The sequence below is a fragment of the Peromyscus leucopus genome, chromosome 6, assembly GCF_004664715.2.
Source record: "Peromyscus leucopus breed LL Stock chromosome 6, UCI_PerLeu_2.1, whole genome shotgun sequence".
Classification (NCBI taxonomy): Eukaryota; Metazoa; Chordata; class Mammalia; order Rodentia; family Cricetidae; genus Peromyscus; species Peromyscus leucopus.
Window position 1 is genome coordinate 67993769 of NC_051068.1, and position 27749 is coordinate 68021517.

At 48.0% G+C, this 27749-nt stretch overlaps 2 protein-coding genes and 1 long non-coding RNA gene across 18 annotated transcripts in view; 2 read left to right on the top strand and 1 right to left on the bottom strand.

Annotated features, from left to right (window-relative positions):
* Window positions 1–27712, top strand: Tpm3 (tropomyosin 3). Of its 16 annotated transcripts, none has more exons than XM_037206841.1 (10): window positions 3–215; window positions 1104–1229; window positions 13555–13688; window positions 14011–14128; window positions 14227–14297; window positions 15572–15647; window positions 16329–16391; window positions 16526–16595; window positions 17560–17638; window positions 18556–18754. In XM_037206841.1, exons 1-10 carry the CDS (start codon window positions 99–101, stop codon window positions 18557–18559), a joined length of 858 nt encoding a protein of 285 aa, XP_037062736.1. In that variant the 5' UTR covers window positions 3–98; the 3' UTR covers window positions 18560–18754. The 16 variants fall into 16 exon arrangements, with proteins under 16 accessions (XP_037062738.1, XP_037062736.1, XP_037062731.1 ...); XM_037206836.1 differs by lacking the exons at window positions 15572–15647; window positions 18556–18754 and adding exons at window positions 14932–15007; window positions 26348–27712 and having other exon boundaries at window positions 4–215; XM_037206837.1 differs by lacking the exon at window positions 15572–15647 and adding an exon at window positions 14932–15007 and having other exon boundaries at window positions 4–215.
* On the bottom strand, window positions 2045–5710 carry LOC119088188. The gene is made up of 4 exons (XR_005091789.1): window positions 5561–5710; window positions 4462–4558; window positions 2246–2451; window positions 2045–2157 (listed from the first exon to the last, which is right to left on the bottom strand). It is a non-coding gene; the product is annotated as an uncharacterized LOC119088188 (long non-coding RNA).
* The window catches only part of Nup210l (nucleoporin 210 like), a 98153-nt gene continuing 97604 nt past the window's right edge, over window positions 27201–27749 (top strand). The window contains exon 1 of the mRNA XM_028890836.2: window positions 27201–27287. Within this exon, the coding sequence (XP_028746669.1) occupies window positions 27201–27287 (87 nt within the window). The remainder of the gene's footprint in view (window positions 27288–27749) is intronic.

The window sequence follows — 27749 nt, forward strand, 5'->3', positions numbered from 1 at the left end:
TGGGGAACCTCTAGTCACTCAGGTGGCAGCCCTTCCTTTCTTGTCCTAGCCTCCCGTTCTCCAGTGTTCTCAGGTAAGCCCACCAACAGTCCCAGCTCATGATGGAGGCCATCAAGAAAAAGATGCAGATGCTGAAGTTAGACAAGGAGAATGTTCTGGACCGGGCTGAGCAAGCTGAAGCTGAGCAGAAGCAGGCAGAAGAAAGAAGCAAACAGGTATGCACTGGCATTGGCCTTTCTCACTTGCTGGTTACAAAACAGAGATGAGCCTTTAATCCCAGCGCTCAGGAGGCAGAGGCTAGCCTGGTCTACATAGCGAGTTCCAGGACAGCTAGAGATACACAGAGAAACCCTGTCTTAGAAAAGAGAGAGAGAGAGAGAGAGACAGAGAGAGGCAGAGAGAGAGAGAGAGAGAGAGAGAGAGAGAGAGAGATGAAAAGTGGTTGGTTTTCATGGGAAAATGAAGGAGCAGAGAATATCCAGAACAGTGGTTCTCAACTTGGGGGTCAGGACCCTGCTGGGTATCACAGGGGTTGCCTAAGACCATCAGAAAACACATTACTATTCATAACAGTAGCAGCAAATTCATAGTTATGAAGCAGCAATAAAATAATTTTATGGTTGGAGGTCACTGTGATATGAAGAACTGTATTAAAGGGTCACAGCATCAGGAAGGTTGAAAAGCACTGCTCTGGGGTACCCACCTTAGACTGTCCATATGACCTTGAGAAAGCCGGCAGCCTCTTGTGTGCCACAGTGTGCCTGTTGGACTTAAGTAGACGTAGACCAACTTTTTGAAGAATGTTTCACTTCTGGCACAAAAGGTAAGAACATGGTCCATTTTTTTCCCCTCTCTTCAAAAGCTCACAGACCCACTAGGTGTCTACCATCCAATAGTCTTGGATGGAAACTCCAGACTTGGTCATCTTAGGGCCAGAAAATATAGAGTCTGATGTCAATCTATAGGATGACACATGGAACAGTGGCTGGAGAAAGTGTGTCTCTCTGGGGCGATGATAACGCGGAGGCAGAGCTCAGAGGTCTTTAGAGTCCAAGCATGCATGGTTGTGTTTATGTCTCTGGTTACTCTTCGGGCTCCTACAGCTAGAGGATGAATTAGCAACCATGCAGAAGAAGCTGAAAGGAACAGAAGATGAGCTGGACAAGTATTCTGAAGCTTTAAAAGATGCCCAGGAGAAGCTGGAGCTGGCAGAGAAGAAGGCAGCTGATGTAAGTATTAGGGAGACGGCTTACTTGTGGGTTCACAGGCTATGGGTACATAGCCAACATAATGCTTTTGCATGTAATACATGCTGGCATGCTCTTCCACTGGAAAATACTTTCTTACCCAAAGACAGGTTGAAGCTGAGAGCACAGTTCAGGGGTAGCATTGCTTCCCTACTGTGCATGGATCCCCGGGTTCTACACCAAGCACTGAAAAAGAGAGAGAGACACATGGAAGTCTCATCTCTATACCACTCAACCTCCTTCCCAGTAATCTAATGCCCTTTCCTAGGACCTGGACAAAGGGAGGGGCTTCCAAGTCCAGATGTATGCTATCCGGTATCCACTTCCTCCCCCATACCACATTCTTAGCTTTTGTGTACAAGGCTTGGCATGTGCATGTGTGTATTAATAGGGAACCTCTCATCTCTCAATTACCCAACAAAGCCAGCTTAGATTTCACAATAGGAAATGGAGGTCACATTGACCCTGACCCCATCGGGGTTTATTTGTCCCAGTCAAAGTGGGCATCTGCCCTTATGCCACAGAGATGCTACAGGGAACCCTGATCATAGGAGAGCAGTGAGGTATCAAGGGCGGACTCTAACAGAAACTGGGAAGCAGGCAAAGGTATTGCCCCAGACCTTACTCTATGGCCCTGAAGAGATAAAAATTGAAATTAATGACCTCTACTCACTATCTATTATACTTTGGCACCTACTTTCCTTCATCATCAACCTTGATGTTTTCCGCAAAGAGAAGGAAGAGACTGTATAGGACATCTGTTTTGAAGAAAAGTATCAGAGGATTGTTATTTATTATTTTTTATTTGGGGTGCTGGGGATTAGATCCAGACGCCCCTACATTGACTTAGCTCTTAGGGATCTTAACAGTAACAAAAGGATATGTCAGTTACACAGGCATTTCTCGGCATCTGTGTGAGGAGAAAAGTAGAAGCCGATGTTATTTTAAATCACATTTGGTTTTGGAAAACAGCTTAAAGGGCAGAGTGGATCACTTACAAGTGCGTTTAGATCCCCACATGCAGTCCCTGTCATGAGGCAAGCACTCTTCTCTTAGTTCTTCACTTTCAAAGGCTCAGACATAAGGAGGGTTAGAGTACAGGACACCAGAGATGAGTGATGTAAACAGGGCAGCGTGCACTATACACAGACACAGTTTCCAGAAGTCTTGCTCGCTACACTGGTATGTCTCTGTTTTTGGAAACCTGAAAAAACAACAATATGTTGTCTCCAGGATTGAGCAAGTACTTGAAGGCCTGCTTGAGTTGCTTAGCCTAGCTTACAGGCACAGATGGATAGATCGCCCTGGTCCTAAATCTGGAGGCAGGAGGACAGACGTTTTCACAAACTAGCACTATGTCAGGTTAGCAACAATGTTGTGAGACGTTAAGTAACACCTCCCTGGGAGGGTCATTAGCCAGAAACAGCTAAGAACCAGGACAAGAACTAGGTGTGATGCAAATCTTGGGAGAAGGAGCGGGAAGGAGACCTAGAAAGCATGCCAATGTATTTCAGAAGGATAATGGAATTCCCTAGGGGTGAATTTTGCCAATTAGGATCTTTTACACACAGGAGTACAGTACATACACACATGAACACACACACTCTATACAAACACTGTCTTACTACTATGTTTGAAAGAAGCTTCTTCATATTGATATAGAAATCCACAAAATATTTGATTGTTGAGACAGGTTTCCTCTGTGTAGCTCTGGATGTTCTGGAACTCACTCTGTAGACCAGAGTACCCTTAAACTCAGAGATCTACCTGCCTCTGCCTCCTGGGTATTGGGATTAAAGTCCTGTACCACCACTGCCTGGCTAAAAAATTTAAATATGTAAAATGTTGTCTTAAAATTTTAAATCCTCAACTTAACCCTGTCTGTCCCCTTTGTTACCTTTCTCACAGAGTCAGTGAGTATCTCTCACAGATATGTACAAGAACAAGAAATAGGCTGGGCATGGTGGCATACGCCTTTAATCTCAGTACTTGAAAGACAGAGGCAGGCGGATCTCTATGCGTTTGAGGCTAGCCTAGTCTACACGGTAAGTTCTGGGACAGCCAGGACTATGTAGAGAAACCCTATTTCAAACAAAACAAAACATAAGCGGGGGTGGGTGGTGGATTTGTTGAGACAGAAGGAGGAAGAAAGGTATCTTTTCCCCAAGTAGCATCTGTGGGTTAAGCCCCGCCACAGCCTGGTTCTGTAAGTAAACTTTTATTAGAGCACACTCATGCTCTTTCACTTCCATATTGTCTAGTGTTCTCTCCCTCCAATAAAATAACTGCTGCAGAGTCTGTAGAGCCAGAAATTCTCTCTGGTCCTTTCCTGAAAACTTGCTGACCCCCCCACTCCACGTACGAGACAGAGAGGAGGGTGTCTGTAGGAACTGGGAAGAATGCTGAAGGAGAAAGGCACTGGGATGTCAACAGTGAGCGAAGATCACAATCTGTGCATCTTTCTCTAACACAGAAACGGCTCACAGCTCAGCTCCTGACCTAAAGACTAATAAGTAAGCAAGCAGCACATTGTCTTGATGGAACTGTATAGGGAAGATGGGGAGGAGAGGGCCAGTAACTATGTGTTTACACCAGAGAAACCTTTCTGAATGTGGAGGATTTTCTAGAGCTGCTTCAACAAGGAAAAGGCAAGGATGTGGCAAGGTCAGCCCTATCTTGTGGGTTTTCTTCCCAGGGTTTAGTTACTATCATAGTTTATAATTGTAGCAAAATATACAGACACAATGCCAGGCAGTGGTGGCACACGCCTTTAATCCAGCACTTGGGAGGCAGAGGCAGGTGGATCTCTTGAGTTTGAAGTGAGCCTGATCTACAGATCGAGTTCTAGGACAGCCTGGGCTACACAGAGAAATCCTGTCTCAAAAAACAGTGTGTGTGTGTGTGTGTGTGTGTGTGTGTGTGTACTTACACAAAATATACAGTTTTAACCATCTTGAGGCTACAGTTTGGTGGCAGCAAGTATATATTTACGTTTTTTTGTGTAACCATGTGTAATATTCTTTTGTATGGGTATGGATGTGTACGTGATATGTGTATGTGAGAGTGTGGAGGCAGAGGTTGTTTTTGAAATGGGGTCTCTCACTGAACCCAGAGCTCACTGATTAGCTAGACTAGCTGGTCAGCAAGCCCTGGGATCTACCTGTTTCTACCCCCACCCCCCCAGCACTGGGACTGCAGATGCACAGAGCCATACCTGCCTTTTATGTGGGTGTTGGAGAACTGAATTCAGTTTCTCATGCTTGAACATATCCAACCCATAAGATCCTCTTAATCCAAGATGAAATCAGAAGCTGTTCAGGGAGAAAGAGGAATGCAATGGGTAGGACTCAGGGCATGGGAGTCATAACACTCTTTTTTTAGGGACGTGTGTTGGGAGGGATGAGGACAGAAAAAGGATGGACAGAGACACCTGTTGGTGTCTTGTATTGTTTGTCACCAGGAAAACAATACACTGGCTGGTCTCCCTGCTGCCAATCCATCATGCCTCTAAAAGCTATCAGGAGCCTACCCATCTGCTTCCCTGGATCAAGAGATTATCTGTACAAAGGCACCAGCCTCAGGAATGCAGGCAGTGTTGGCTCAACTTTGGTTTGCCTAGGATGAGGTCTAAGGGTACAAGGAGGTAGAACAGTGCCACCTGCTGGTCAGCACTCAGATGACAAAACTTTCACCAGCAACTCCTCTGAAGAGACTTGCCACAAGCTTGAGAAATACTTAGGCCAGGTGTTACTGAGTGTCAGAACCTTGCTGTTCTGTCTTAGATTTTGGGGAGGTGGGTGGGAATAAAGATGTACAAGATACTCTACTGAGAAAATTATTGTTTGTCCAAGCTGTTTCTTCTGAATAGTTTAACTGTTGCAGTCTTTTTTTTTTTTTTTCCCCCAAAAGAAGGGAGCTTCCTGAGAACCAGAACCAGGCATGGAAAGCAGTAAGTGTCTGGCTGAACCCAGAGCCTCCACGGAACTAAATCCCCAACCCCAGGTTAATATGTTTAGTTCTAAGTCCTACTCTATAGCCCATTTCTCAAGAGAAGAGAAGAGTTGTATCAAAGGAGGAATCCATTGTTATTACTTTCGAGAAGGCGGGAGAAATACAGAGAAGCACAGGTAGGGTGTGACGTTCACACCTGAAATTTCAGTACTTAGGAATCTGATTAAGGAAGTGTCCAGAGCTTAAGACAAATCAGGGCTACAAAAGTGAGTTGATGCCAACCAGGACTACCCGAGACACCATCTCAAAAAACAAAAACAAAGCAAGCGAACGAAAACTAGAGAAGCAAAGAGAAAACAAACCTCTTTACAGTTGTACTTCCAGAAATCCTGTAGGTCGGCCCGGAGACGCAGTTGGAGCCAGGCGATCGTGGCGGACGTCTTTAATCCCAGCACTTGGGAGGCAGAGGCAGGCAGATCTCTGTGAGTTTGAGGCTAGCCTGGTCTACAGAGCGAGATCCAGGACAGGCACCAAAACACCAGAGAAACCCTGTCTCGGAAAAAAAAAAAAAAGTCCTTGGAGTAATTAAAGGCAGTAAAGCTGATGAAACCTATTACAGCTGAGAGGTTAAATTCCACAAAAGTTTCCCAGGTATCTTGCTGTTGCACCAAGGATATGATAATAGGGGAACCTTAGTAAGGAATTTTTATGATAGCGACATTAAGTATCTTGTCTACAAAAGGGGTTGTACATGAAGATTAAATTTCTAAGTCCTAAATCATTCCAAGGGCCAACGGGGCTGGCAGGTTAACTGATGGTGCACCCTGACTCTCAAAAGCAACAGGAGACACAACTGTATTCTAAACAGAGTGCTAAATTCACACCTGACCTTATAGAATGCCAGCTTGCCCATCTCTTCCACCCCTGGAATCCCTCTGTTGACTTCCAGGAGATGGGTGAGAATCTATCTGAACAGTTTTTTGTTTTGTTTTTGTTTTTTGAAACTAGGTTTTATGTAGCTCAGACTAGCCTTGAATTCACCATATAGCCAAGGTGACCTTGAATCTTTTATCTTTCTTTCTCCCCGCCACCGCCCCAGTACTGAGATTACTGATACTTGCCACTACGCCAGTTTACATGCTTCTGGAGATCGAGTCCAGGGCTTCGTGCGTGCTAGGCTAGTGCTCTACAAACTAAGCAATATCCACAGCCCCTCTGAATACATTTTCAAGGGAGTTCACTGGGACTCTTTGCAAGATGAAGTCGAGAGTCTTTTAGGCTTTTCTCAGAACCTGGTTTTGGAGTCTGCCAGAGACTGAGTAGAAGTGAAAGCTTGTGGGATATTTTATGTTGCAGAGTGGAGAGGACACAGGGGTAGGGAGGCCCTGGATAAGAGAGGGGTCAACCGCGGAAGTGTTTAATGCAGCACCAAACTGGTAAATGGGCCAACCATTGTTGGGAGGCAACCTGGTGGGTGAGGCTAGACCACGAAGCGCCTCTCAGTTACTATGGTAGCCTTACCCAACCCCACCCCCCTTTACTGGTCTGAGGAAAGACCGCCCTGAGCGGTCACCTAGGGCGACTGGGAGGCTCCACCCCTCACTTTCTGCCCACCGCCCCTCGAGTGGACTGCGTTCCCGCCTGCTTGGCAGGGGAGGTGGGGAACGCGCGGTGGCAGCGGCGTCACATCCGGGCGGGTGGGTGAGTTCCGGTATTTCAGGGCGGAGCAGGCGGAAGTAGGGTGAGAAGCGGCTACAACGCCGAGCGGAGGAGGCAGGAACCCGGATTCCAGAAGCAGCTGGGTGGGCACCATGGCCGGGATCACCACCATCGAGGCGGTGAAGCGCAAGATCCAGGTTCTGCAGCAGCAGGCGGATGATGCGGAGGAGAGGGCCGAGCGCCTCCAGCGGGAAGTGGAGGGAGAAAGGCGGGCCCGGGAGCAGGTAGGCGCGGAGGGCGAGGCGCAGCAGGGAAGGGACCGACCGGCGCCCCTCTGCTGGGGAGCTCAGCTCCACCGCGTCCTGGAGGCTCGGACTAGACGCTGAGCCCCGAGGTTGGGTGGGACGCGGTTAGGATGGCCAGGTGGGCGAGCATCGGAGGAAACTAGGTGCTCGCGCGAGCAGGCTGCACCCTGGACAGAACCGAGCCCCGCGCGGCGCGGGCTGCCCTTTCCCTTCTTTTCTTCCCCTGCTCATTCATTCGGTCCCTCGGAGCCGGGCGCGGCCAGGGGAGGGGCTCAGCGGCCCTTCCCTCCCCCCACTTTCTCCGCGAAGGGTGGGGACCCTTTGCTCTCGCTTGAGGTTTCCGGCCAGAGGGGTAGAAGTAAGTGTGTGCTCCTCTGGTCCGGGAGGGGCCGAGCATAACCTGTGAAAGGGGGGTAGGAGGTGGGAACCGCCGGAAAGCCCCCGGCTCGGCCTGCTGGCAGCTTTTCCGCTCCCTCCTCCTGCTCAGGAAATGAGCCAGCAGTTGGCTGAGAGGAAGCGCGGTTCCCTCCCTCACTGGCGGAGCTTAAGGCCGCAGCACCACCTCCCGTCCTCGAGCTGAGCTTGGGGACCTTTTGTAACTAACTGGTACTCCCGCCCCTCAGTCGTTGGGAAGTGGGAGAGATGATGCTCCTTCCCGACGTTAGCCTAGTAAACTTACTAGACCCTGCCCATCATGACCTGGAAGGCAGGAGCTGCTTCTGCCAGATTTCAGGCCTGAAGTGTGAGCAGTGCAAGTTAGACTTAGAGAGAACACTTCTCCTAAGCAGGGCTGATAAGGGAGTGTAGAGCAAGAGTCAGATGCCAGGCCAGTCTCCAAGTTCCTGATTGATCTGAACACTGTGGAGGATGGAAACAGATTAATGAGTGACAGTGGTGATTGGGGGCGGAGGGCTGCTTTCTCGGTTACTCTGTACACTGTACTCTGTACAGTGGTTTTTGTTCAGCTGTTGGTGGGATGAATGGATTCTTGCGAAAGACCTAATGAAAATAACTGTGGCTTATTGGTGTTCTTTATTGCTCTTCTTGTTGGGTCTGTCTTCCCCTTTGCTGCGTGTGTGGAGAGTAGCAGAATATTTTTGAGGGCCAAAAGGGGTGAGCGTGGAAACGTAGAGCCTAGCTCCCTTCCAAGTTGATGTTCAAGCATCATTAAAATACTTGTATTAATGGGCATGGAGATGCCAGAGCTTACCTTCACCAACGCATTTTCCTAGACGTCCAGTATGATGCTCTTGAGACGAGCTGTCCCTTTGTATTCCCACCAATCCTCCTGCCCAAACCTCCCAAGTGCTGGAATTACAGGCTTGCTTGGCCACTCCTAGCATGCCTATGGCTTCTTATCAGTTCTAATGAGATTGTTCTAGAGATGAGAAAGTCTTAAAAAGGGAAGTGGGAGAGTCCAGTGCTGCAGTCTTAGGCTGATTGTTGAAGTATGGGTACCCTGGGAGTGGTTTTAGGGTAGGTAGGGTGTGTCTGTCTGTCTCAGAATTTGGTCATTTTCCTTGTAGGAAAATTCGGCTTCCCCTCCTTGTGCGTGTTGACTGTGGGGTGATAAGCAGCAGAGTGTGTTTTCTTCGCCTGTTTCAGAGCTTACCAAATGTGCCTCTTTCACGGAAGTCTCCTGAGGAAGTCCTCCGAATGAGGAAGTAGGGGGGTAGTTAAATATTGATGAGACCAGTATCTTCTTTGTGAGCTTTTGACTTTCTGCGCCTTTGAACTTTGAGCCCCTACTAAGGAGTCATAGTGTGGAGAGTGGGTGCTTGGGTTGCCTGTTCTTAGGGCTACTGTGGATGTGGGGTCTGCAGGTTCCCGCCGCCAGCACTGCCTGGTGCTATCCTGTGCTGTTATGTGGTGCAGGGGTCAGATCTAGGGCCTTACGCTAGACAGACTTTCTACCACTGAGCGACACCCTTGACTCTGTCCTGTCTAAAACAGGTGACAGCATAAAACTTCAGTGTGTTTATTGTAAGTGATATAAGTGTATATATGACATAAAATTTTGCCTGTCCAGGCTGGCCTTGAATTGCTGGACCCAAGTGGTCCTTCTGCTTCAGCCTCTGGGATATTCTCTGGCGTTCACTGCCATGCCAGGACCTCCATTTTAACCTTTCTTTTTTTATTACTGTTTTTATTTATATGCGTGTATGCGTGTCTGACCCCTGGAGTTGGAATTACAGGCAATTGTGAACGCGCTTTCGCAGCCCACCGTGTCGGGACTGGGAACCAAAGTCTGCGAGAGCAGCCAGTGCTCTACCTGCTGAGCCGGCTCTCTAGCTCCACTGTAACCATTTTTAAGTGTATGGTTCATTTACTCCTTAAAAAAAGTATTTTTCTCCCAATGTCCCGGGGTAGTTTTCATTTAGTTACATTGGAAGTACTGTTAAGGGAAGGAGGGTGGGCTTTGAACAGTGGTTCTGGCCTTAAGCCCAGATTCTTGGTCTCTGAAGGGGGTTAGGGCGTTCGGCAGTATGTGCAGTATTGGTGGACACATAACAAGCATTATGACCTCTCTGGCTTAGAGGTTTGGATTGGTTTGGCTGTCGCTTGCTTCCCCCGCCCCCTTTCAGAGCACACTCCTCCAGGAGAGGCAAACAGCCCTTTGCTCTAAGTGCCTCTGCTTAGACTCCACCTTTGTTGACTCTGGGGCGGGCAGATAACGCTAATTCCTAGCTTTCCTCTCCCTTGGTAAAATTGAAATTTCTGGAGAACAGGGAGGGCCTAGAGCTCTCCCTGGTAGAGGCGTCTGTGGACGTGTCCAGCAGTCCTTAACTTCAGCTCGGCCTGACTCTTCTAGTACTGTCTCTACTTTGAATTACACCTGTGACTTTTATCTAAAAAGAGAAACCCCAGTGTGGCAGAGTGCCAGATTTAGACTTATCCCCTCTGTCCTTGGCCCTGCTCTGCCTCTGACTACCAGCTCCCCATTCGCTTCTTACTTTAAGGCATGTAATATGCTTTGGGCGTCTTCCTACATTTTTTTAAAAATTACCTTATTATTATTGAGTATGCATATAATCTATGTGTGTCAGCATGCATTCCATAATGTGTGTGGGCTCAGAGTACAACTGTGTGGAGTCTATTCTCTCACCATCACATGGGTTCAGGGGATCAACCAGGCTGTCAGGCTTGTAGAGATGGGAAGCAATCACCTTTACCCACTGAGCCATATGGTCAGCCCAGTGTAGCATTTAAACTAAGCTTATGTCATAGCCAAAGCCGTCCACCATTTTATTTATGTATTTGTTTGTTTTTAGTTTGGTTTGCTTTCTCTGTGTAGTCCTGGCTGTCTTGGAACTCACTACGTACATCAGGCTGGCCTCGAACTCACGGAGATCCGCCTGTTTCTTTCTGCCTCCCAGTGCTGGGATTAAAGGCGTGCACCACCACTGCCCGGCATCAGCCGTCTTTTAGTATGACCAAATGGCTGCACTTTGCACCACCAGGGTTTAGCCTCCTGAACAATGGAGAATCCTATTACTGTTGAATGGAAGACCTCACACTGTATCCTCCAAGGTGCCGGGAGGTAGGCAGTCTCTGCTGGATATTCAGGAAAAACCTAGGATTAATTGAAAAAACATGTAGTGTAGTGTTTCTCAGGATCAGGCTAGTCTGCCCAGAGACGTGATGATGTTGACCTGATATGTGTTAGCTCTGGCTTAAAGGAAAAGTCAAGTTGTCTTCCTTATTCTTTAAGTGGAGTATCACATCTTGAATTTTCAGGCTTTTGTTTCCTTGTAAAGAGAACTGATCTGCTGTAGGGGAAGAAGAAGAACACCCTGTCCTGGACCCACCACCCACTGGTCTGTCTGAAGCTCGCAGGGACTCCTTAGTCTTTCTGCTTTAAGGCGGGCTGGCTCTTACAGGAGCACCAAGATGTATTTTCTCTTCCTCCTTTTTCACCCTTGTGAAGAATTCAATTGTAAATGCTGTTTTGTAGGAGAAAGTGTCAGAGCCAGCTTGTTGCCATGGAAACTGTACCCTGCCCCCATAGCCTGTTATCTTTTTCCAGTTTGAGTAACTAGGAGATGGATGGTGACTTACATTTCATGTGCTTCCTACGGATCCAGCTGCATTTTTCTTGAAAATTTTTTTTAGATGTATTTTATGTATGTGAATGTTTCACCTATGTGTATGTGTGTGTACCATGAGTGTGCCTGGTACCCATGGAAGTCAGAAGAGAGTTGGAGCCCAGACACTGTAATTATGAATGGTTGTGAACCACCATGTGGGTGCTGGGAATCAAACCCGGGTTCTCTGCAACAGAAAACGGGTGCTCTTAACTGCCGAACCGTCTCTCCAGGCCTTCAGCTGCGTTGTTTCATGTTTTCGTTTTGGGCATCCGAAAGGGGTAAGTACTGTCTAGTACTGAGTATTTCAGAGCCCCGTCCTGATAGCCCGGCTTGCCCTTGACTGATTGCCTTGTTGGGTTTGTGAGGAGAAAGCTGCTGTCCTGCAGGACATGTGTTTTCCTAGAAGAGAAGGAACTGGAGAATGCTCGTCTTTGTAGTGTTCTGAATGGTGCAGTTAGGGACACAAATGGCTTCTTAGAATTTCAATTTATGTAGACTGACTTCTCGGTCTTCTGTTCCTGTAGCCCGGCCTCCTGCCTCCTTCCCCAGTCTCTTGAATCTCCTGTGTTTGTATGTGGAAATTTTTATCCGATCCTGATTGTTAGCAGGAGTCTTGTCTGGTTATATCCCTCCCCATAGGGCTAATGGCCCAGATTCCTCAGCTGCCGCCACCCTTGCCTGTTAAGAGGAAACCAGGGTAATGGAATTCAGGCACAATCTGGGCTGGAGAGGAGAGCTAGAGTTCACCAGGATATAAGCATCTGAACTTTACCGTGTGCAGCCAAGATCTTACGTTTAAAGGGTTTGGTTTGTTTGCTTATTGAAACAGGGTCTCCCTGTGTAGCCCAAGTTAGCCTTGAACTCATGATCTTTATGTGTCAGTCTCCAAAGTGTTAGGATTAGGGCCATGTACTATCTCACCTCTGAGACCACTTCCTGTGTGTGGACTGTGTACAAGCTTCATCTTTTCCTTTCTTTCTCGTTTGTAGCCAGTTCATGACTTACTGTGTGTGAAAGCCAGGGAAATTACTGTTAGGAATTGTACTGAAGTCTGGTGAAGCTTAGGAGGTTGTTAGAGTAATAGAAAGGCATTTCAGACACGCTGAGGAGTGGCAGGCAGCAGGTGGAGGCTAGCTTGTTTCTTTTTATAATGTTATCAGATTATACTATTCTTTCTTAAGGTAATAAGGGAGCATATTGAGGGGTAAGGTACGGTACCCCGGTCTTTTTTTTTTAAAGTGAGTGAATGTGAATGCGTATTGAATGTGCATATGAGAGAGAGAGAGAGAGAGAGAGAGAGAGAGAGAGAGAGAGAGAGAGAGAGAGAGAGAGAGAAGGTCAGGACAATTGATAGAAACTGGTTCTCTCTACCAATTGGGTCCTGGGGATTGAACTCAGGTCCTCAGGCTGGCATCTGGTGCCGTCATCTGTTGAACCATCTTTCTGGCCTCAGATATCCCAATCTTGTCGTCTGTGCTTTCCTATCAGAAAAGCTGTTCCAGAAAGTTGGTCATCCTCCTGATGTGTTAGGGTAAGGTGATCAGAGGGTTTACTAATATAAACACTAGCTAGAAATATAAGAAATGTTGCTGTTTGGCATCCTGTTGTACGCCTGTAATCCCAGCATTTGGGAAGTAAAGACGGGAGGGTCAGGAGTTGAAATCTAGAAGCAGGTATCCATTTACTGAGCATGAGGCAGAAGTGTCTTCTGGCTGCTTTCTTGAGACAGGATCTTACCGTGTAGCCCAGGCTGGCCTCAGACTCACAGAGACCCCCCTGCCTCTGCCTCCCGCGTGCTGGGCTTGAAGGCCTGTCATCATACCTGGCTTTGTTGACTCTTAGAGGGTCCGGAATTTGAATTGAGTCCAGAAGAGAGAGGATAATAACTGTCTGGACAAGGAACTGAATTTTAAAACACTCTTCAGGGTTGAGGGTACGTATCAGTTTTTAGAGTGCCTGTCTGGCATATATGAGGCCTGGCTTCCATCCCTAGCAAAACATAAAGTGGACATTACCGTACATACCTGTAATCCCAACACTTGGGAGATACTATATGGCACGTTCAAGGCCAGCTTTGGACACGTGAGATTGGATCACACAAACAAAACATTTTATGTAGAACCAATGGGAGTTCTTAAATGGGAAAGGAAGAAATTGATTTATACTCCTATATGTCAGATCTAAGCATGTGAGCCCAAACCGCTCTATCCTCCTCGACTCTGGCGTCTTCATAGTGGTGGAGTCTAGCCTTCTGTCGTGTTGGTTCTTTTCACCAACCCCGTTTCCATTTCCCATTGACTTAAGGCCGAAGCTGAGGTGGCCTCCTTGAACCGTAGGATCCAGCTGGTTGAAGAGGAGCTGGACCGTGCTCAGGAGCGCCTTGCTACTGCCCTGCAGAAGCTAGAGGAAGCAGAAAAAGCTGCTGATGAGAGTGAGAGGTATGTGGGGGAACAGGAGGGAGTGTTTTAGCTGGGTTGTGGTGGCGCATGCCTCTAATCTCAGCACTCAGGAGGCAGAGGCAGGTGGATCTCTGAGTTCGAGGAGACCTGTCTAAGCATACATGAGGCCTGCCTAGCCAGGGCTACACGGAGAAACCAAAAAAGAAAATGTTTTCAATTGAATGGCACAGGCGCCCAAGTGCTATTGGATTTCCATTTGGGTGGCGGACAGGATGGCTCTAAAGGACGGGATTCCGAGTCCTTGAGGTGGGGCTGGCCGCACACCTCAGAGTGATTGCTGTGCGCATCTTGTATCTGGCAGAGGTATGAAGGTGATTGAAAACCGAGCTCTAAAAGATGAAGAAAAGATGGAACTCCAGGAAATCCAGCTAAAGGAAGCGAAGCACATTGCAGAAGAGGCAGACAGGAAGTATGAAGAGGTGGGTCACCTCTGCAGTGACCTGCAGGCTCCGCAAAGACAGTCCTGAAAGCGGATCGCACTTGCTTGCTTGAGCTGTACCAGGGTCTTGTCTTATAGGTGGCTCGTAAGTTGGTGATCATTGAAGGAGACTTGGAACGCACCGAGGAACGAGCGGAGCTGGCAGAGTCGTGAGTATTTTGTCTCCGGATCTTGCCAGACTGTCCTGCCTGCTTGGGCACTAATTCGAGTAAACTAGCATTCCTTCGACCTTGTTAAACAGGCCTGGGAGGTGGTAGTCAGCTAGTGCTTTTAGCCTCTAAGAATGGCTTTGGGCTTTCTCTTCTTATCTTGACTAGTAACAGGTAACAAGGCTTGCTTATCCTTGGGGAGATTCTCAAGTTAAGGGAAGGGCGAGACTAATATGGCATACAGCTAGTCGGAAGATCCTGTTGGGCCCTTCCGCCTGGAATCTCTTCCTCCTTGGGCCGTACTGACTTCAGACCTGGTCTCTGTTATTACCACGTTGCCAATCTGCCTGGGAACTTGAGAGCAAAGGCTTTAGAGAAATCACCTGCTGCCCATTGGTACTGGCTTGGCCTTGTGTAACAAAGTCAGCATGGATGAGTCTATGTTTGTGCTTGCCTTGCATCCCCCCGCTCCCGACATGACATATCATGACCATGGTGATGTTTTCTTCCCATTTGTTTGTTTATTTTTACCTCCCCACCCCCACCCCATTTTGCGGCTTGTTTTCTTGCTGTTCCTTTTTTAACCTTTTCCCCACAACCTGGCTTGCGCCATTCCCGTGACTGTCACTAACAGCCGTTGCCGAGAGATGGATGAGCAGATCAGACTGATGGACCAGAATCTGAAGTGTCTGAGTGCTGCTGAAGAAAAGGTACTAACCATTAAGCCCACGGAGAGGTTCCGTGCGTGTGCTCTGGTTTTGAGTTCGGTTTTGTTCTGCGGCTGCCTCCCCTCCACCAGTTGATGTGTTTGTTGAGTGCTCTCTCATCTCTCCATGGAATGCTCCATTCCTTTCCACTTGGCATCTCTCATCTCTTCTTTCCTAGTTGCTTCACTGCGTCCCCCGAAGGGTCTCGGCCTCCCTTGGGTGATTTGGGGGGTCGTTTGGGGTGGGCATCCATCCCCCCCCCCCGCCACACCCAAGTAGCAGTGTAACTTGTTCCTGGTAGTGAGTGATTTCTCTCAAGTGTTCTTTCTTTATTAGAGCCAAACACCCTGAGCATAGGCGGTCCAGCTCCTGGCATCCATGTCCACGGTAGAGGGAGGAGGGTTGATGCTTGTTGCTCAGGTTACCCAGAAACTTTTCTTCCCCATGTGCAGTCCAACTCTCTCTACACATAGGTTCAATTCACATCTGTGTGTCTCTCTCTCTCTCTTTTTTTTTATATTTCTTCCTCTTCCCCTTTCCTTTCTGCGGTATTTAACATATTCACAGTAAGTGTTCTGAGCTGGAGGAGGAGCTGAAGAATGTCACCAACAACCTCAAGTCTCTTGAGGCTCAGGCGGAGAAGGTAGGGGCTGGTTGTGGAGATGGCAGGCTTTGGGCCTGGGCCCAGCCCTGCCCTCAATGAAAGACTAGACACGCCCACTCCTCCTAACCCAGTGAAGTGTCCTCTTCTCCCCGCCTCTCCATCCAGATGGTAGGGTTAGTGCTAATTCCTATCTACCTCCAGGGCTTAGGTTCAGATGTGTCCGTGCTCTCCAGTGCCTGGGGTCATGTGCTCCTCCAGCTGATAGTGCTGTACTAGAAGGGCAGTTGGCTAGATAGTACTATGTGGACTTGCAAGCACTCAGATGGGGTCAGCAGAGCACTAGCTCTCCAGACCTACCTAGTAGCAGTCAAGACAATTGATCGCCATTTACCACCGAGAGGGAAAGTTTTAACTGGATTCCTGCTGGTTAACTTGGAGAAAGGCAAAACACTTGGGGATGATAGATAGGAGTAAGATCAAAGTTTAGGTCTGTTAACAAAAAGAAAAAAAAAAAGGTCCTGGCAGAGTTTACTCTGCGTGTTTTATGTGTGGAAATGGTTGGGTCTTGAGACCCATTGTCAAAAACTGGTCCTTGATTTTCGTTCTGGACCATTTAGTGCATCCAATCTAGGAGAATGTCTGTGAACCATGTAAGACTAACGTGGCTGTTTTCTGTGAGACCCTTTCTACTCTGACATTTGTATCTACTTCTCTTCACAGTACTCTCAAAAAGAAGACAAGTATGAAGAGGAAATAAAGATTCTTACTGATAAACTTAAGGAGGTGAGCTGAGGAAAGATAGAAAGCATCAACATTTTAATAATAATCAGCCTTGCTGGCCTTGGTTCTCAATGGCTTACAAGCATGAGGGGAAGAAATGACCATCTTTCATTCTGATTGGATTTCTGTTTCCTCAGGCAGAGACCCGTGCCGAGTTTGCGGAAAGATCGGTAGCCAAACTGGAGAAGACCATTGATGACTTGGAAGGTATGGAGCATGGAGACATTGAGAGAGGAAGGCCTGGCCCGTTAATCTTGAGCCTTTTCTCTGTTCATCAGAGGGATTTGGTAGTGACTTGGAATATATGATGTGCCCTGTCCTATGCTATAGTGGCGAGGCCTTGGCTCTAGGTGTGTCATACCCTAGAGTTGGATTTTTAATCTTTTCCTCTAATAAGACTACTTATTTCTGAAATCTGCTGTCTTCCCTTTGAAAAGATGTAAGGACTGTATTTATCTCCAATTTAGTAATCTTAAATCTTGAGTTTGAGTTGAAATGGAAGCCATGATTTTTTTTAGGAGATAGTGAAGTCTTGTGTGTGACCCTGGGGCCACACTAGGCAGTTCTTTTTATCACTCAAGTTGTATGACACTTCTCCAGGAGATAATAACCAGTCTCAGAGCTGCACAGTGTTGGGGCTGCTGCTTCTTGGGGTTCGGCAGCTGTGTCCATCCTCCTTAACAGGGAAACAAAGTCTTTGAGAGCTCCCTGGATATGTTCTTGGTAACTGGCTGTTCTTTGGAAGGCCTTGGGGAGGCAGCCTGTAGAGCAAAGGGCCCATGAGTAATGATCACATTGAGTAAGCAGAGAAGTGTCCCCATGCATATGAGCTTTCTCCCTTTTCTGTCTTCCTTAAGTGTTACCACTGGTTCGGAATTGGGTGGGAGCAGTGTCCCTGGGTGCCTGAGGTAGCTGGCAGGTGCTCAGGTTCTCAGATCTTGCTGCATTGGCCTAGAGACATCAGGAAGGTCTGTTGGCCATGGGGACAGTCACTTGAAAACGGCCAGTCACCGCTGCCAGAATAGTTTTGTTTTTGTCTTTTTCCTTCCTGGTTTTAGACCCACAACCACATTTTTCCTATTTATTTTCTAATGATGCCCTCTCTTCATCTGCTTCTGATACCTTTCACTTGATCCCCTCCATCATCCCCGTGGTTCCTGTGCCTGTGCAGACGAGCTCTATGCCCAGAAACTGAAGTACAAGGCCATTAGCGACGAGCTGGACCACGCCCTCAATGACATGACCTCTATGTAACTATCAGGCAGTAGTGTGGGGCTGGGTTCCTGGCTTGTGGGTGAGGGTGCAGGCTGCGTGGAGTGCGCTTGGGCTTTGGCCTTGACTCTCAGCCTTCACCCAACGTTGGTGCTGGTTATTTGCTTGGCAGAACCTGGGAGACGTTAAATCTTGGATAGAATTTGTGTTCTCTCTTACTCTCCCATCTAGTTCTATCAGGGTCGAATTCTGTAAGCCATGTTGACCTCAAACTCCAGATCCTTCTGACTTAACCGTCAGCCACTAAGATTACAGCCATGTGCCATGTGCCCGCCGCTCTCCTTTGCACTGGGTTTTCACTCTTGTTTCTCAGTGCCGGGTGTGCCGGGTGTGCCCGGTGGGGTGGCACACAGCTGCAATCCGTGCGGTCTAGATGCTAAGGCAGAGGGATTGATGATGCAGGTTCAAGGCCAGCTAATGCTGCACGGCAAGACAGGGTCTCAGAAGCAAAACCCAACACGGAGGTGGTGCTGTGCGCCTTTAATCCTGGCCTAGGTGATCTCTGGAGTTCCAGGACAACCTGGTCTACATAGTGACTTCCAAGACAGCCAAGGTTACATAGAGAGACCCTGTCTCAAAAAACAAGAACACACGACCACAAATCCTTATTTGTGCCCTGAAATGAAAGCTAATAGGACATTTCCATGAGGAGAAGCAGCCAGTTTTAAGAATTGAGCGGAGTCCCTAAGCAAGCCAACCAGTGAACAGCACCAAAAGTTTTGGGGGACTTACTTGATTCCTAATGCTAATCTGCGTCTTCTGCCCACTAACCCGGAAGTGGCTGAGTGTTGTACCTGAAGTGTCTGGCTCTCCCGCTCTCTCCCCTTTCCCTTCTCCCAGACTGCTGCCTCAGTTGAGCCAGCCCTTCTCACCTGGAGTGTCCTTTTCCATACAGATAAACTGTCACCGTTTCCGCTCTGTTCTGGATCTACCCCCTTTCCTTGGGGAACCCAACACCCCACTCGCTCTGGATTCCATTTGGGTCAGCCTGGCTGGTTCCCAAAGCCTTAGGGCTGGGGCTTGGGGGACACAAAGCAATTTACATATTTGCTTTCCCCCCCATCCCAGATTAAAATGTTGAGCTGCCAGAAGCCTCACGGCCTCCTGCCTGCCTTTGTTATTGACAAAGCTGTTAAGACGGAGACTTGCCGGTGTGATGTGGGGACGGCCATGTTAGGCTGTCCCCTTCCGATTCATGTATAATCAAAGCTACTTTTGTGTGTGTGTGTTTTCTTGACATTTGAACTTGCTGATTGGAGTCTTGTCAGAGTGGTGAACGGGTAAAGGCTCCTCGTGGTAGGAAGTCTAGTGTTACTTCCAAGTTCTTCAATAGTCTACCTGGAGCATTTTCCTTCCCTTTGGGCCTTTCCCACATAGTTAGGTCAACAGACATTGAATCATTTCCTGATATGCCACCCTTTTGCCAGAGAGTCAGACATTACATCCTCAGAGCACACTGGGCCTGTGTGGTCCATCCTTACAGTTCAATAATTCGATCATCCTAAGTCACAGAACAACATGTAACATAAAGGCTTGAATTCCCAGTAGATGTGCTTTCGTCTCTAACCCTTTCTCACTTATTTGCGGCTGCTACCATTTGTTCAGCTCTGTTTTCTGATGGGATATCATTGAGACACACGGTAGAAGATTGGAAAAAATGGAAACAGCCAGTCATGTACACATGCGGGTGATGACTTACTATTACATTTCTACTAGTGAAATTCTTCTGGGTATATATTGTAGCATTGAATAGCAGCATTTCAGAAGTGTTCCAGTTTATACAGCAGATAAATTTGATATTACAGCTAAATGCTGCATAGTATTTCAGTTTCTTATCAGAGTATGTATTTGAAACTTGCTTTTTCTTCTCAGTGTCCAGGGCTATGGATGTGGCACAGTTGGAGAACACTCACCTAATGTGCACAAGGCTCTTGAGTTTAAACCCCAGAACCATGGAGAAAGAAAGAAGGGAAGGAAGAGAGAAGGGCTGTAGCTAGGCAGAGAAGTGTTCCCTAATGTAGCTCAGACTCCTTTACCTGGACTATCTTCCTGCCACACAGCCTTTGAGACTGAGGTAGAGGTGGGCTTATTTAGCAGGTGCTGTCTGGATAGACACCCTGTTCCGATAGATAAACACAGGTGAGGAACCGCCTGCATGCTCAGGTTGCTCAGAGTCAAAAGCTCCTGGGTGAGCTGCAGATAGTAAACTTTGAGGGGCTGAGTGGGAGGGCACTGATTCCATGAAGGCTCTCAAATTGGAATTTGTGAGCTCTTTGTTGTTTTGAGACAGTTTTGCACTAGCCCGGGCTGTCCTAGAACTCAGTGTGTACCCAAGCTGTTCTTGAGATCATGGCAGTCCTGACTCGCCCTCCCAAGACATGTACAGCCACTGTACCAGGTTTAGATGAGATTTGTTCATTTTGTTTTGGTGATAGAGAATTCTGAACACAGAGCCTTTACCCCTGAAATAAATCACCAGCCTCAGTCAGGATTGGCTTCTGATGAGCAAAAACAAAGTTTAAAAAAACCCCACAGCTAGGGAAAGATAATAGCTGCAAAGGTAAATTTAGGAGACAGAACAGTTCTAAAAGTCCTGCTGGGAAGCTTCGTTTGTGTTTGATGAGTGATGGAAATGCCACTGTAGTGTAGAAGTATGCGCTATGATGTGAACACCTCCCTCCTGAGACGAGTTCATCTGATAGCTAAGAAAAGATTGTTGCATCTGGGCATGGTGGGCAAGCCTGCAATCCCAGCACCTGGGAGGCAGGTCACTGTGAGTTCAAGGCCAACCTGGTCTACAGAATGAGTTCCAAGGCTACACAGAGAAACCCTAGAAACCCCGTCTCTGAAAAACAAAAACCAAAAGATCAAATCTATTAGAGGGGCTGGAGAGATGGCTGAGTCCTCTGACTGCCCTTCCAGAGGATCTGCATGGCAGCTCACAACTGTCCGCAGCTCCAAGATCTGACACCCTCACAGACACGGATACAGGCAAAACACCAGTGCACATAAAACAAAATGAATTTAATTGAAAAAATAATTTCAAGGCCACACCAAATTGTATATAACAAGACCCCAATCAAAAATAAACAAGGTGGGGTGTGGTGGTATATACCTTTAATCCCAGCAGATGGCTCTCTTAAGGCCAGGCCAGTCTACATATCGAGTTCTGGGTCAGCCAGTATAATGAGATTCTGTCTTTAAAAACAAAAACAACAACTTTTTTCCAATTAAAAATAGTATATATGTGTGTGTATATATTATATGTGTGTGTATATTGGAATGAGAACACATTAGCAGAATGTGCTGACCCCATGTTGCAGACATATGCATACCATTTTCTATGCTAGCTGTCATGTTGTCCTGTTGTTACCTTTGTTCTCCAAGTTCACTCTCACTTTGAAAATGCTTTAAAGTTCACAAAGGTGTGCTCTGAGTGCACACACCACCAGCCACGACTAGGCCGTGCTTTGGGGAATACTAGGTTAGGATGCAGATTTCCGGAGAGTGACTGGGGCTTGAGCTAGGCTAGTGTAGCGGGGAGGCAGCGCTGAAAGCGGACCTTTTGAGTCTCACTTTGTAGCCCAGGCTAGCCCGAGAGTCTACAGTCCTCTCCCCTCAGCCTCCAGAGTGCTGGGTTACAGGCACGTACAGCCGTGCCCGGTAAGACGGACACACGAGCCTGACAGCCACGTGTGTGTGGAAGTCAAGTTCAGTTACTGGGTTGGACACAGAAAAGGTGATGATAGTGTTAAAGCTGTAGGGAGGGGTCTGGGGAGCGAGAGAAGCGTGGGTGTGAGAAACAGGTGTGTAGGTAAGAGCAAGATCCTGAGGCTGGAAGGGGAGGAGTTGATAGAAGAGACTCTGGGATCCAGAGGGATTGCAAAGCAGTTGAACACAAACACCTTAGAACCATAAAGAACATCTACAGGTACCAGTCATGGTGGCACACGCACACCTTTATTCCCAGCACTGGTGCAGAGGCAGGCCAATCTCCGTGAGTTGAAGGTCAGCCAGGGCTACATGGAGAGACGCTCTCACACAAAAACAAAACAAAAACAGAAAACAACAACTTCATATGTGAAGAGTTAAATAAAGGAAAAGGCTTGGCCAGTCTATAGAGCAAGCAAGTGCAAGTTCCAGGACAGCCAGGGCTACACAGAGAAACCCTGTCTCAAACCCTCCCCCCACCCCACCCCCCAGAGAGAGAGAGAGAGAGAGGCTTAGTTGGGCAGGAGCTAAATGGACTTCTTTGGAGGGGTAGACGGAAGGAGAGTGATGGCTTAGGCTGATGGTTCTCAGCTTCAGCAGATAGACTGAGAAGGACAGTAACTACGGCGGGCATTCGCTGCTTTAGTAATTTGAGGGCGTGTTTTGAGCATTATGGTCAAGGGGAGGGAGATAACATTAAGACAGGAGAGCGAGCGCATCGGTAAAGAAGAGAAGTAATAAATACACTTTAAAGTGGTTGTACTTTAGAATTTGGGCACCGACCTCCAGTGTAATAGCCACTTGCTTCTGTGGCTGTTAAACACGTCTTGTGGTGAGGCTAGAATTCCAGTTTTGTTTGTTTGTTTTTCAAGACAGAGTTTCTCTGTGTAGCTTTGGAGCCCGTCCTGAAACTCGCTCTGTAGACCAGGCTGGCCTCGAACTCACAGAGATCCGCCTGGCTCTGCCTCTCAAGTGCAGGGATTAAAGGCGTGTGTCAGTGCCATCCGGTGGTTTTTATTTATTTTTAACAGAATAAAATTCATTTAAAGTTAAGTAATCCCACAAGACTGTTGCTCGGGACAGTTATAGACATTTAGTATTGGGCAGGAGTTGGAAGACCAGGCTGAGAATTTAGTAAGACCCTGCCTCAAAATAAGTTAAAAGCAGGCTGGGGCTATATATAGCTGAATGGTATGTTGTTTGCCTAGTGTATGTGCAGGGTCCTAGAATCAACCCCTAGCATCATTTAGAAAACAGAATGAGCTAAGAATAGTGGGAGACTGAGAAAAAGAACTTCTCTTTTTCGTCTTTCTGGTGGTTTCTACTTTCCCTCATTGGTCGGTCACTTCCCACAAGTGCAGATGTCTTCGTGCAGTGTGAAACCCTGAGTAGTGCCGAGTAGCTGCTTTCTATTGAGTTCCCGTGTCTTCATGGCAGCCAGCCTGGTTCTTGTGGGTACTCACTGTACAGGGCCAAGCAAGAATTTGGCCCCTTAGGCGGTGATGAGTGACTTTATTCTTCCCTTGCTGCCGTTGTTGGGGTGAGGAATAAACATGCCTGGACCCCTGTCACCCAGCAGTGGGGCTTCTTTCATATGAATAACACTATAGCTCCTTGGGATTGGTTTTGAATGATGTATTGTGTGAGTGTGCGCGCCGCATGCCTGACATGACCTATATGCATATGGAGATAGGGAGGTCAGAGGAGGACTTGTAGGACTACCTTTCTTTCCCAAGACAGGTGTGGGAATCAAAGTAAGGTGGATATGGATGGGAAATGTCCCTAGTAAAACGGCTTGAAAGGTGCGAGCTGACGAATTGGAGGGCCTGCTATTTTTCGGGCATGTCTCCTGAATAAGACAGGCCCAGCACCAAGCCTCTTGGAACTTATTGACCACTTCTGTTATGTCGTGTAAGGGTAATTGTACACAAAAACTTTCTGCACGTTAGCATATTGCTGCCCTCGGGCCAGTACTTATCGATAGAACCTTCTGATCATGGTGACAGTCAAAACCTATCTGTAGCTAGGCATAGAGGCACGCGTCTGTAATTAAAGCACTTGGAAGGCTGAGGGAGGAGGACTGCACCAATCTGAAGCCAGCCTGAGATGTGTGGTCTTAGAAAGACAGACCCCTGAAACACACCTGTACAGAGTCCCACCTCCTGGGAGAGGGGGGTGAGGGGGTGGGGGGGCAGTGCAGCCGGCTAAGAGTCCCTGCCTTAGCTGGGTAGTTTGCCCCTCTAATCAGTCCCAGCGAGAGAGCGAGGCCTGCATCTGAAGTAAGACCTGGTCTCATATTGAAACAGGAAGTTGAACTTGAACTTAAAACTTGAACTTTTGAGCCAGGCATGGTGGCGCACACCTGTAGTCCCAACACTTGGGAGGCAGAGGCAGGCAGATCTTTGTGAACTCAAGGCCAGCCTGGTCTACATGGTGAATTCCAGGACAGCCAGAGCTACGTAGTGAGACTGTCTCAGAAAAAATAAAAAAGTAACCTGAACTTCAGAGTTGATAGTAGGGTGGACCAAGAATAATTTAGCTTTCCTATCCCCAAACTTTTGTTACCTCTGTGTTTAAGGTGAATCTACACCTAGGTGGAGTCGTACACACCTATACCCAGTCATTTGGGAGGCTACAGCTGCAAGGTCAAGTTTGAAATAAGCCAGTGAGCCAGAGCAGCAGAGCAAACAAACTCCTGTGTCCTTGGCTAGAAAGCCCAGTTAAAGGCAGTGGGCCTGAGCATCAGCTAAGTGCTCACCTAAGTAAGGTTTTAGGTCATAAGATAAAAAACCAGCATGAGATTTTTGTTATGCCTAAGGAGTCTTGCCACTGCTGAGTAGTGTAGCCTATAAAAACTAGAGTTTCTTTGATTCTCTTAAGATTGAAATGTCTAACATTGGACATCCCATTTCTATTCAAAGCCAGAGAGAAAGCTAAGATTTTTCTTCCGAGCCTACACTTCCCCTTCTCACTGGCCTGAATTAGAATCTGTGACCACTCTTGGCAAGGAAGTAACATAATTATTCTTTAAATTAATTGTGTTTGATTATTTTGTGTGGGTATTTTGCCCGTCTGTATGTGTGTGCACCACACACATGCCTGGTCCCTGCAGAGGCCAGAAGAGGGCATTGGGTTACCTGGAACTGGAGTTGCCGGTGGTTATGAGCTGCCATGTGGTGCTGGGAATTGAACCCAGGTCCTTTGGAAGAGCAGCCAGTGCTCTAAACCTCTGAGCCAATTTTCTACCCCCCGTAATAGTTAAAATTGGCTTACATCCTTTTGACTGCTGGATATACTGCCGACCCTACTAGGTGGATTTTCTTCTCTAAGAGGGGAGCCTGAATGTGAGTTGGGGAGGACTTTAGGGTGTGTCTGTCAGACACACCACAGAAAGAAACATCTGCAAGTGAGAGGTCGAGTGGGTGAAACAGTTAGGCATGGCGTCCTGTTGAGTCCTTCTATGGGGGGACAGTTGAGCTGCTCTCTCTGGTTTTCCCTCATGGCTGAAGGGCTCTCTGAGCCCCCTGGATCTGCCTTGTGACTGCCTAGCCCAGGGTACAGCTGCTGTGAAGGAAGTGTGTTTTCACGTTCAGAACAGTCCTGCAGCTGATACTCCACTGGGTCCCTCTGTTGGTCTTCCCACCAACCGGCTGACTTCCTGCCCCGAGTCCCGCTGCTCTCCTGCGGCACGGTGCATGTTACGTAGACCAGCTAGTTGAAAGACACGTGTGCCTCTGCCTTCGACTAACCTCCCCTTCTCTCTCTCTCCTCCTGTCCCTCCTTTCCTCTTCCCCTCTTCTCTGTTGCTGCTGCAGAGCGTCTCTACAGCCAACTTGAGCGAAACCGCCTGCTTTCTAATGAGCTGAAGCTAACGCTGCATGATCTGTGTGACTGATGGGCAGGGCTCCCTGAGCCCAGTAACCCACACCACTGACCTGGACCCCAGCAAAAAGCTGATTGTCTTTTCAGAAGTTACTGTTTTGCCCTAAGCAAGTTGCTTTTCCATGAGGGCAGTTAGAGGACTGTGTTGGTTTCCTGACAGCCCCCGCCAAGTTGCAGCGGGTTTCTGTTGTAGGAGAGATTGTGGGTAACGAAGAAAAGGGTCTGGGAGATTGAATGGGGGAACTTGGGGAACGTTAGCTGCAGCCTTCTCTCCTGGGCACCGCCTGTAGGGTTTGCACTTTTGCATGGATATTTTCTAACAATAAAAAGACTGACTTGATAAGATGGCGTAGCTGCTTCGTCTTCAGGCCCGGAGATGGTCCTTTGACTGGGTAACCAGGGATGGGAAAGAAGGGCGCGGAATGAAAACGGGTCTGGTTTGCCATCACTGGTGTAGAATTTTCCTCCCGTCCCTGAAGCTCCACGCTTGCTGGCTAGGCAGACTAAGCGCTTGGGGTCCTACCACTGGCTTTCTTCCTGATGCTTTTCCTTCTTGCTTCTTTCGTATGTAGTTGTAAGTCACTGTCCGGGGCCAGCTCTGTTGATTCCTCTGCTGAAATCTCACTGGGGCTTTGCTTCCAAGAATGTATCTGGGTAGTATCCTTCTTGACTTAAACCTGAGGACTCCTGCCTCCCCCACCCCCCCACCCCCAGCCCTCTCATACACACACTGGAGAAAGTACCTGCTGCAGGAGGATCTTCCTGTGCTCTTTACTTGAGGTATTGATGATTTGTCCTTATCTGCCGTGGTCACACTCTAGTGTGACATTTCAAGTAGACACTGACCTGTGGGTAGAGGTAAGAGTGGGTGCCTGGTGCTTTCGACCTGATCCTTTTAGGACTGAAAGCTTAATGCCTCTCAGTTGCCTGTGGGAGGGAGAGGAAATGGCTGGCTGATGGGCCCCAGCTCCCTCCCCCAGGCAGCCCAGGGATGCAATCAAGAGCTGGCTTCTGTAGCTTCCTTGCGACTGGAGCAAGTCTGAGAATGGGGAGAACCTGGAACTGACTTTCTGTACTTCCTCTGTTCCCACTAGATAAGCTGAAGTGCACCAAAGAGGAGCACCTCTGTACACAAAGGATGCTGGACCAGACCCTGCTGGACCTGAATGAGATGTAGAGCACCCCAGTCCCTGCCCGCGGCCGCTCCTCCCTCTGACCCTGACTCCGCCTGAGGCCAGCCTGCCTGAAGCTGACCTTGAAACTGAGGGCTGATCTTTTTAACTGAAGGCTGCTTTCCCTCCTGCCACCAACCCCCACCCCATCCATGTCTTTTTCATAAAACTGTGTCAGCCTCTTCCCAGAGTTCCAGCTGGAGGGGCTGAGCACCTTTGGAAACAATATTTAAGGGAATGTGAGCACAATGCAAAGTGTCTTCACGGCACTTGTGATATGCACATTGTGATTACTCTTTGTCTTAGCAACCATTTGTAACATTCCAGGCACTTCCACAGCTTGGAGCAGCAACCCAGTTCCTTTTCACTGTTGGGAGGCGACATTTCAGCCTAATGGATAACGCTGTCTCCGCAGAGGAGGAACACAGGACCGGGCCTGCCTTGCTGACGGCCAGCAGAGCCCAGGCAGGCTCCACTGTGGGAAACCTCAGTTCTCTGTACCAAGTTCTAGCCAAACGACAGGGGATTCTAGGAAGTTAGCCAAAAAAACAAAAACTTCTTCCGGGCTGTGAAGGTTTTCAACTCTGATGTCTTTGAACAAGATTACTTGTTTTTATTCTTTACTTTTTCCATCAGATGTGACCAAATAAGACGGTGAGACGTCTGAGGCACCCCCCCCCCCTTGTGCATGTTAGGCGAGCGAGCTCTTGTGCAGCCCCGCCCTGAGACCAAGCTTGTCTCACCGCCCCCTTCCTGACCACTCACAAAATGGATCATGTTGCCCCTTAGTGTTGAGGTGACCATCCAGTGTTCACCTGCCCCGAGGGAGAGAGCAAAGGAAAATGGTGTCCGTGCCACTGAGGTAGCTACGTGAAAGTCATCTCATTGTCCTTTCCTGAAGCTGCTGTCTCTAAAAGTGCCATCTCATTGTGCTTTGTATCCGTCAGTGCTGGAGAAATCTTGAATAGCTCATGTAAAAAAAAAAAAAAACTTTTTAAATTTTATATTATTTTGAAATTTTGCTTTTGCGGGGGTTGGGTTATCTCGGTCAACCCATTGGCTGTGAGAATTGTTCGCAGGCCATGGGCTGGTGGTGTGCTGATCTTTCGAGTGCCCCCACCCAGTTGCCACGTTCGGGCGGTCTCTCCGGGCCCTCTCAGGTGGACGCTGCAGCTTACTGGCTCATTTGTGCTCTCCTATCGGGAGAAAGAACCCCACAGTGCAACCGTTTTGATACTAATATCAACAAGTGACGTTTTGAAATAAAGAACCAGTCCCTCCACCCTCCGACCGGCTTGACTTTATTAAATCAAATGTGCATTCT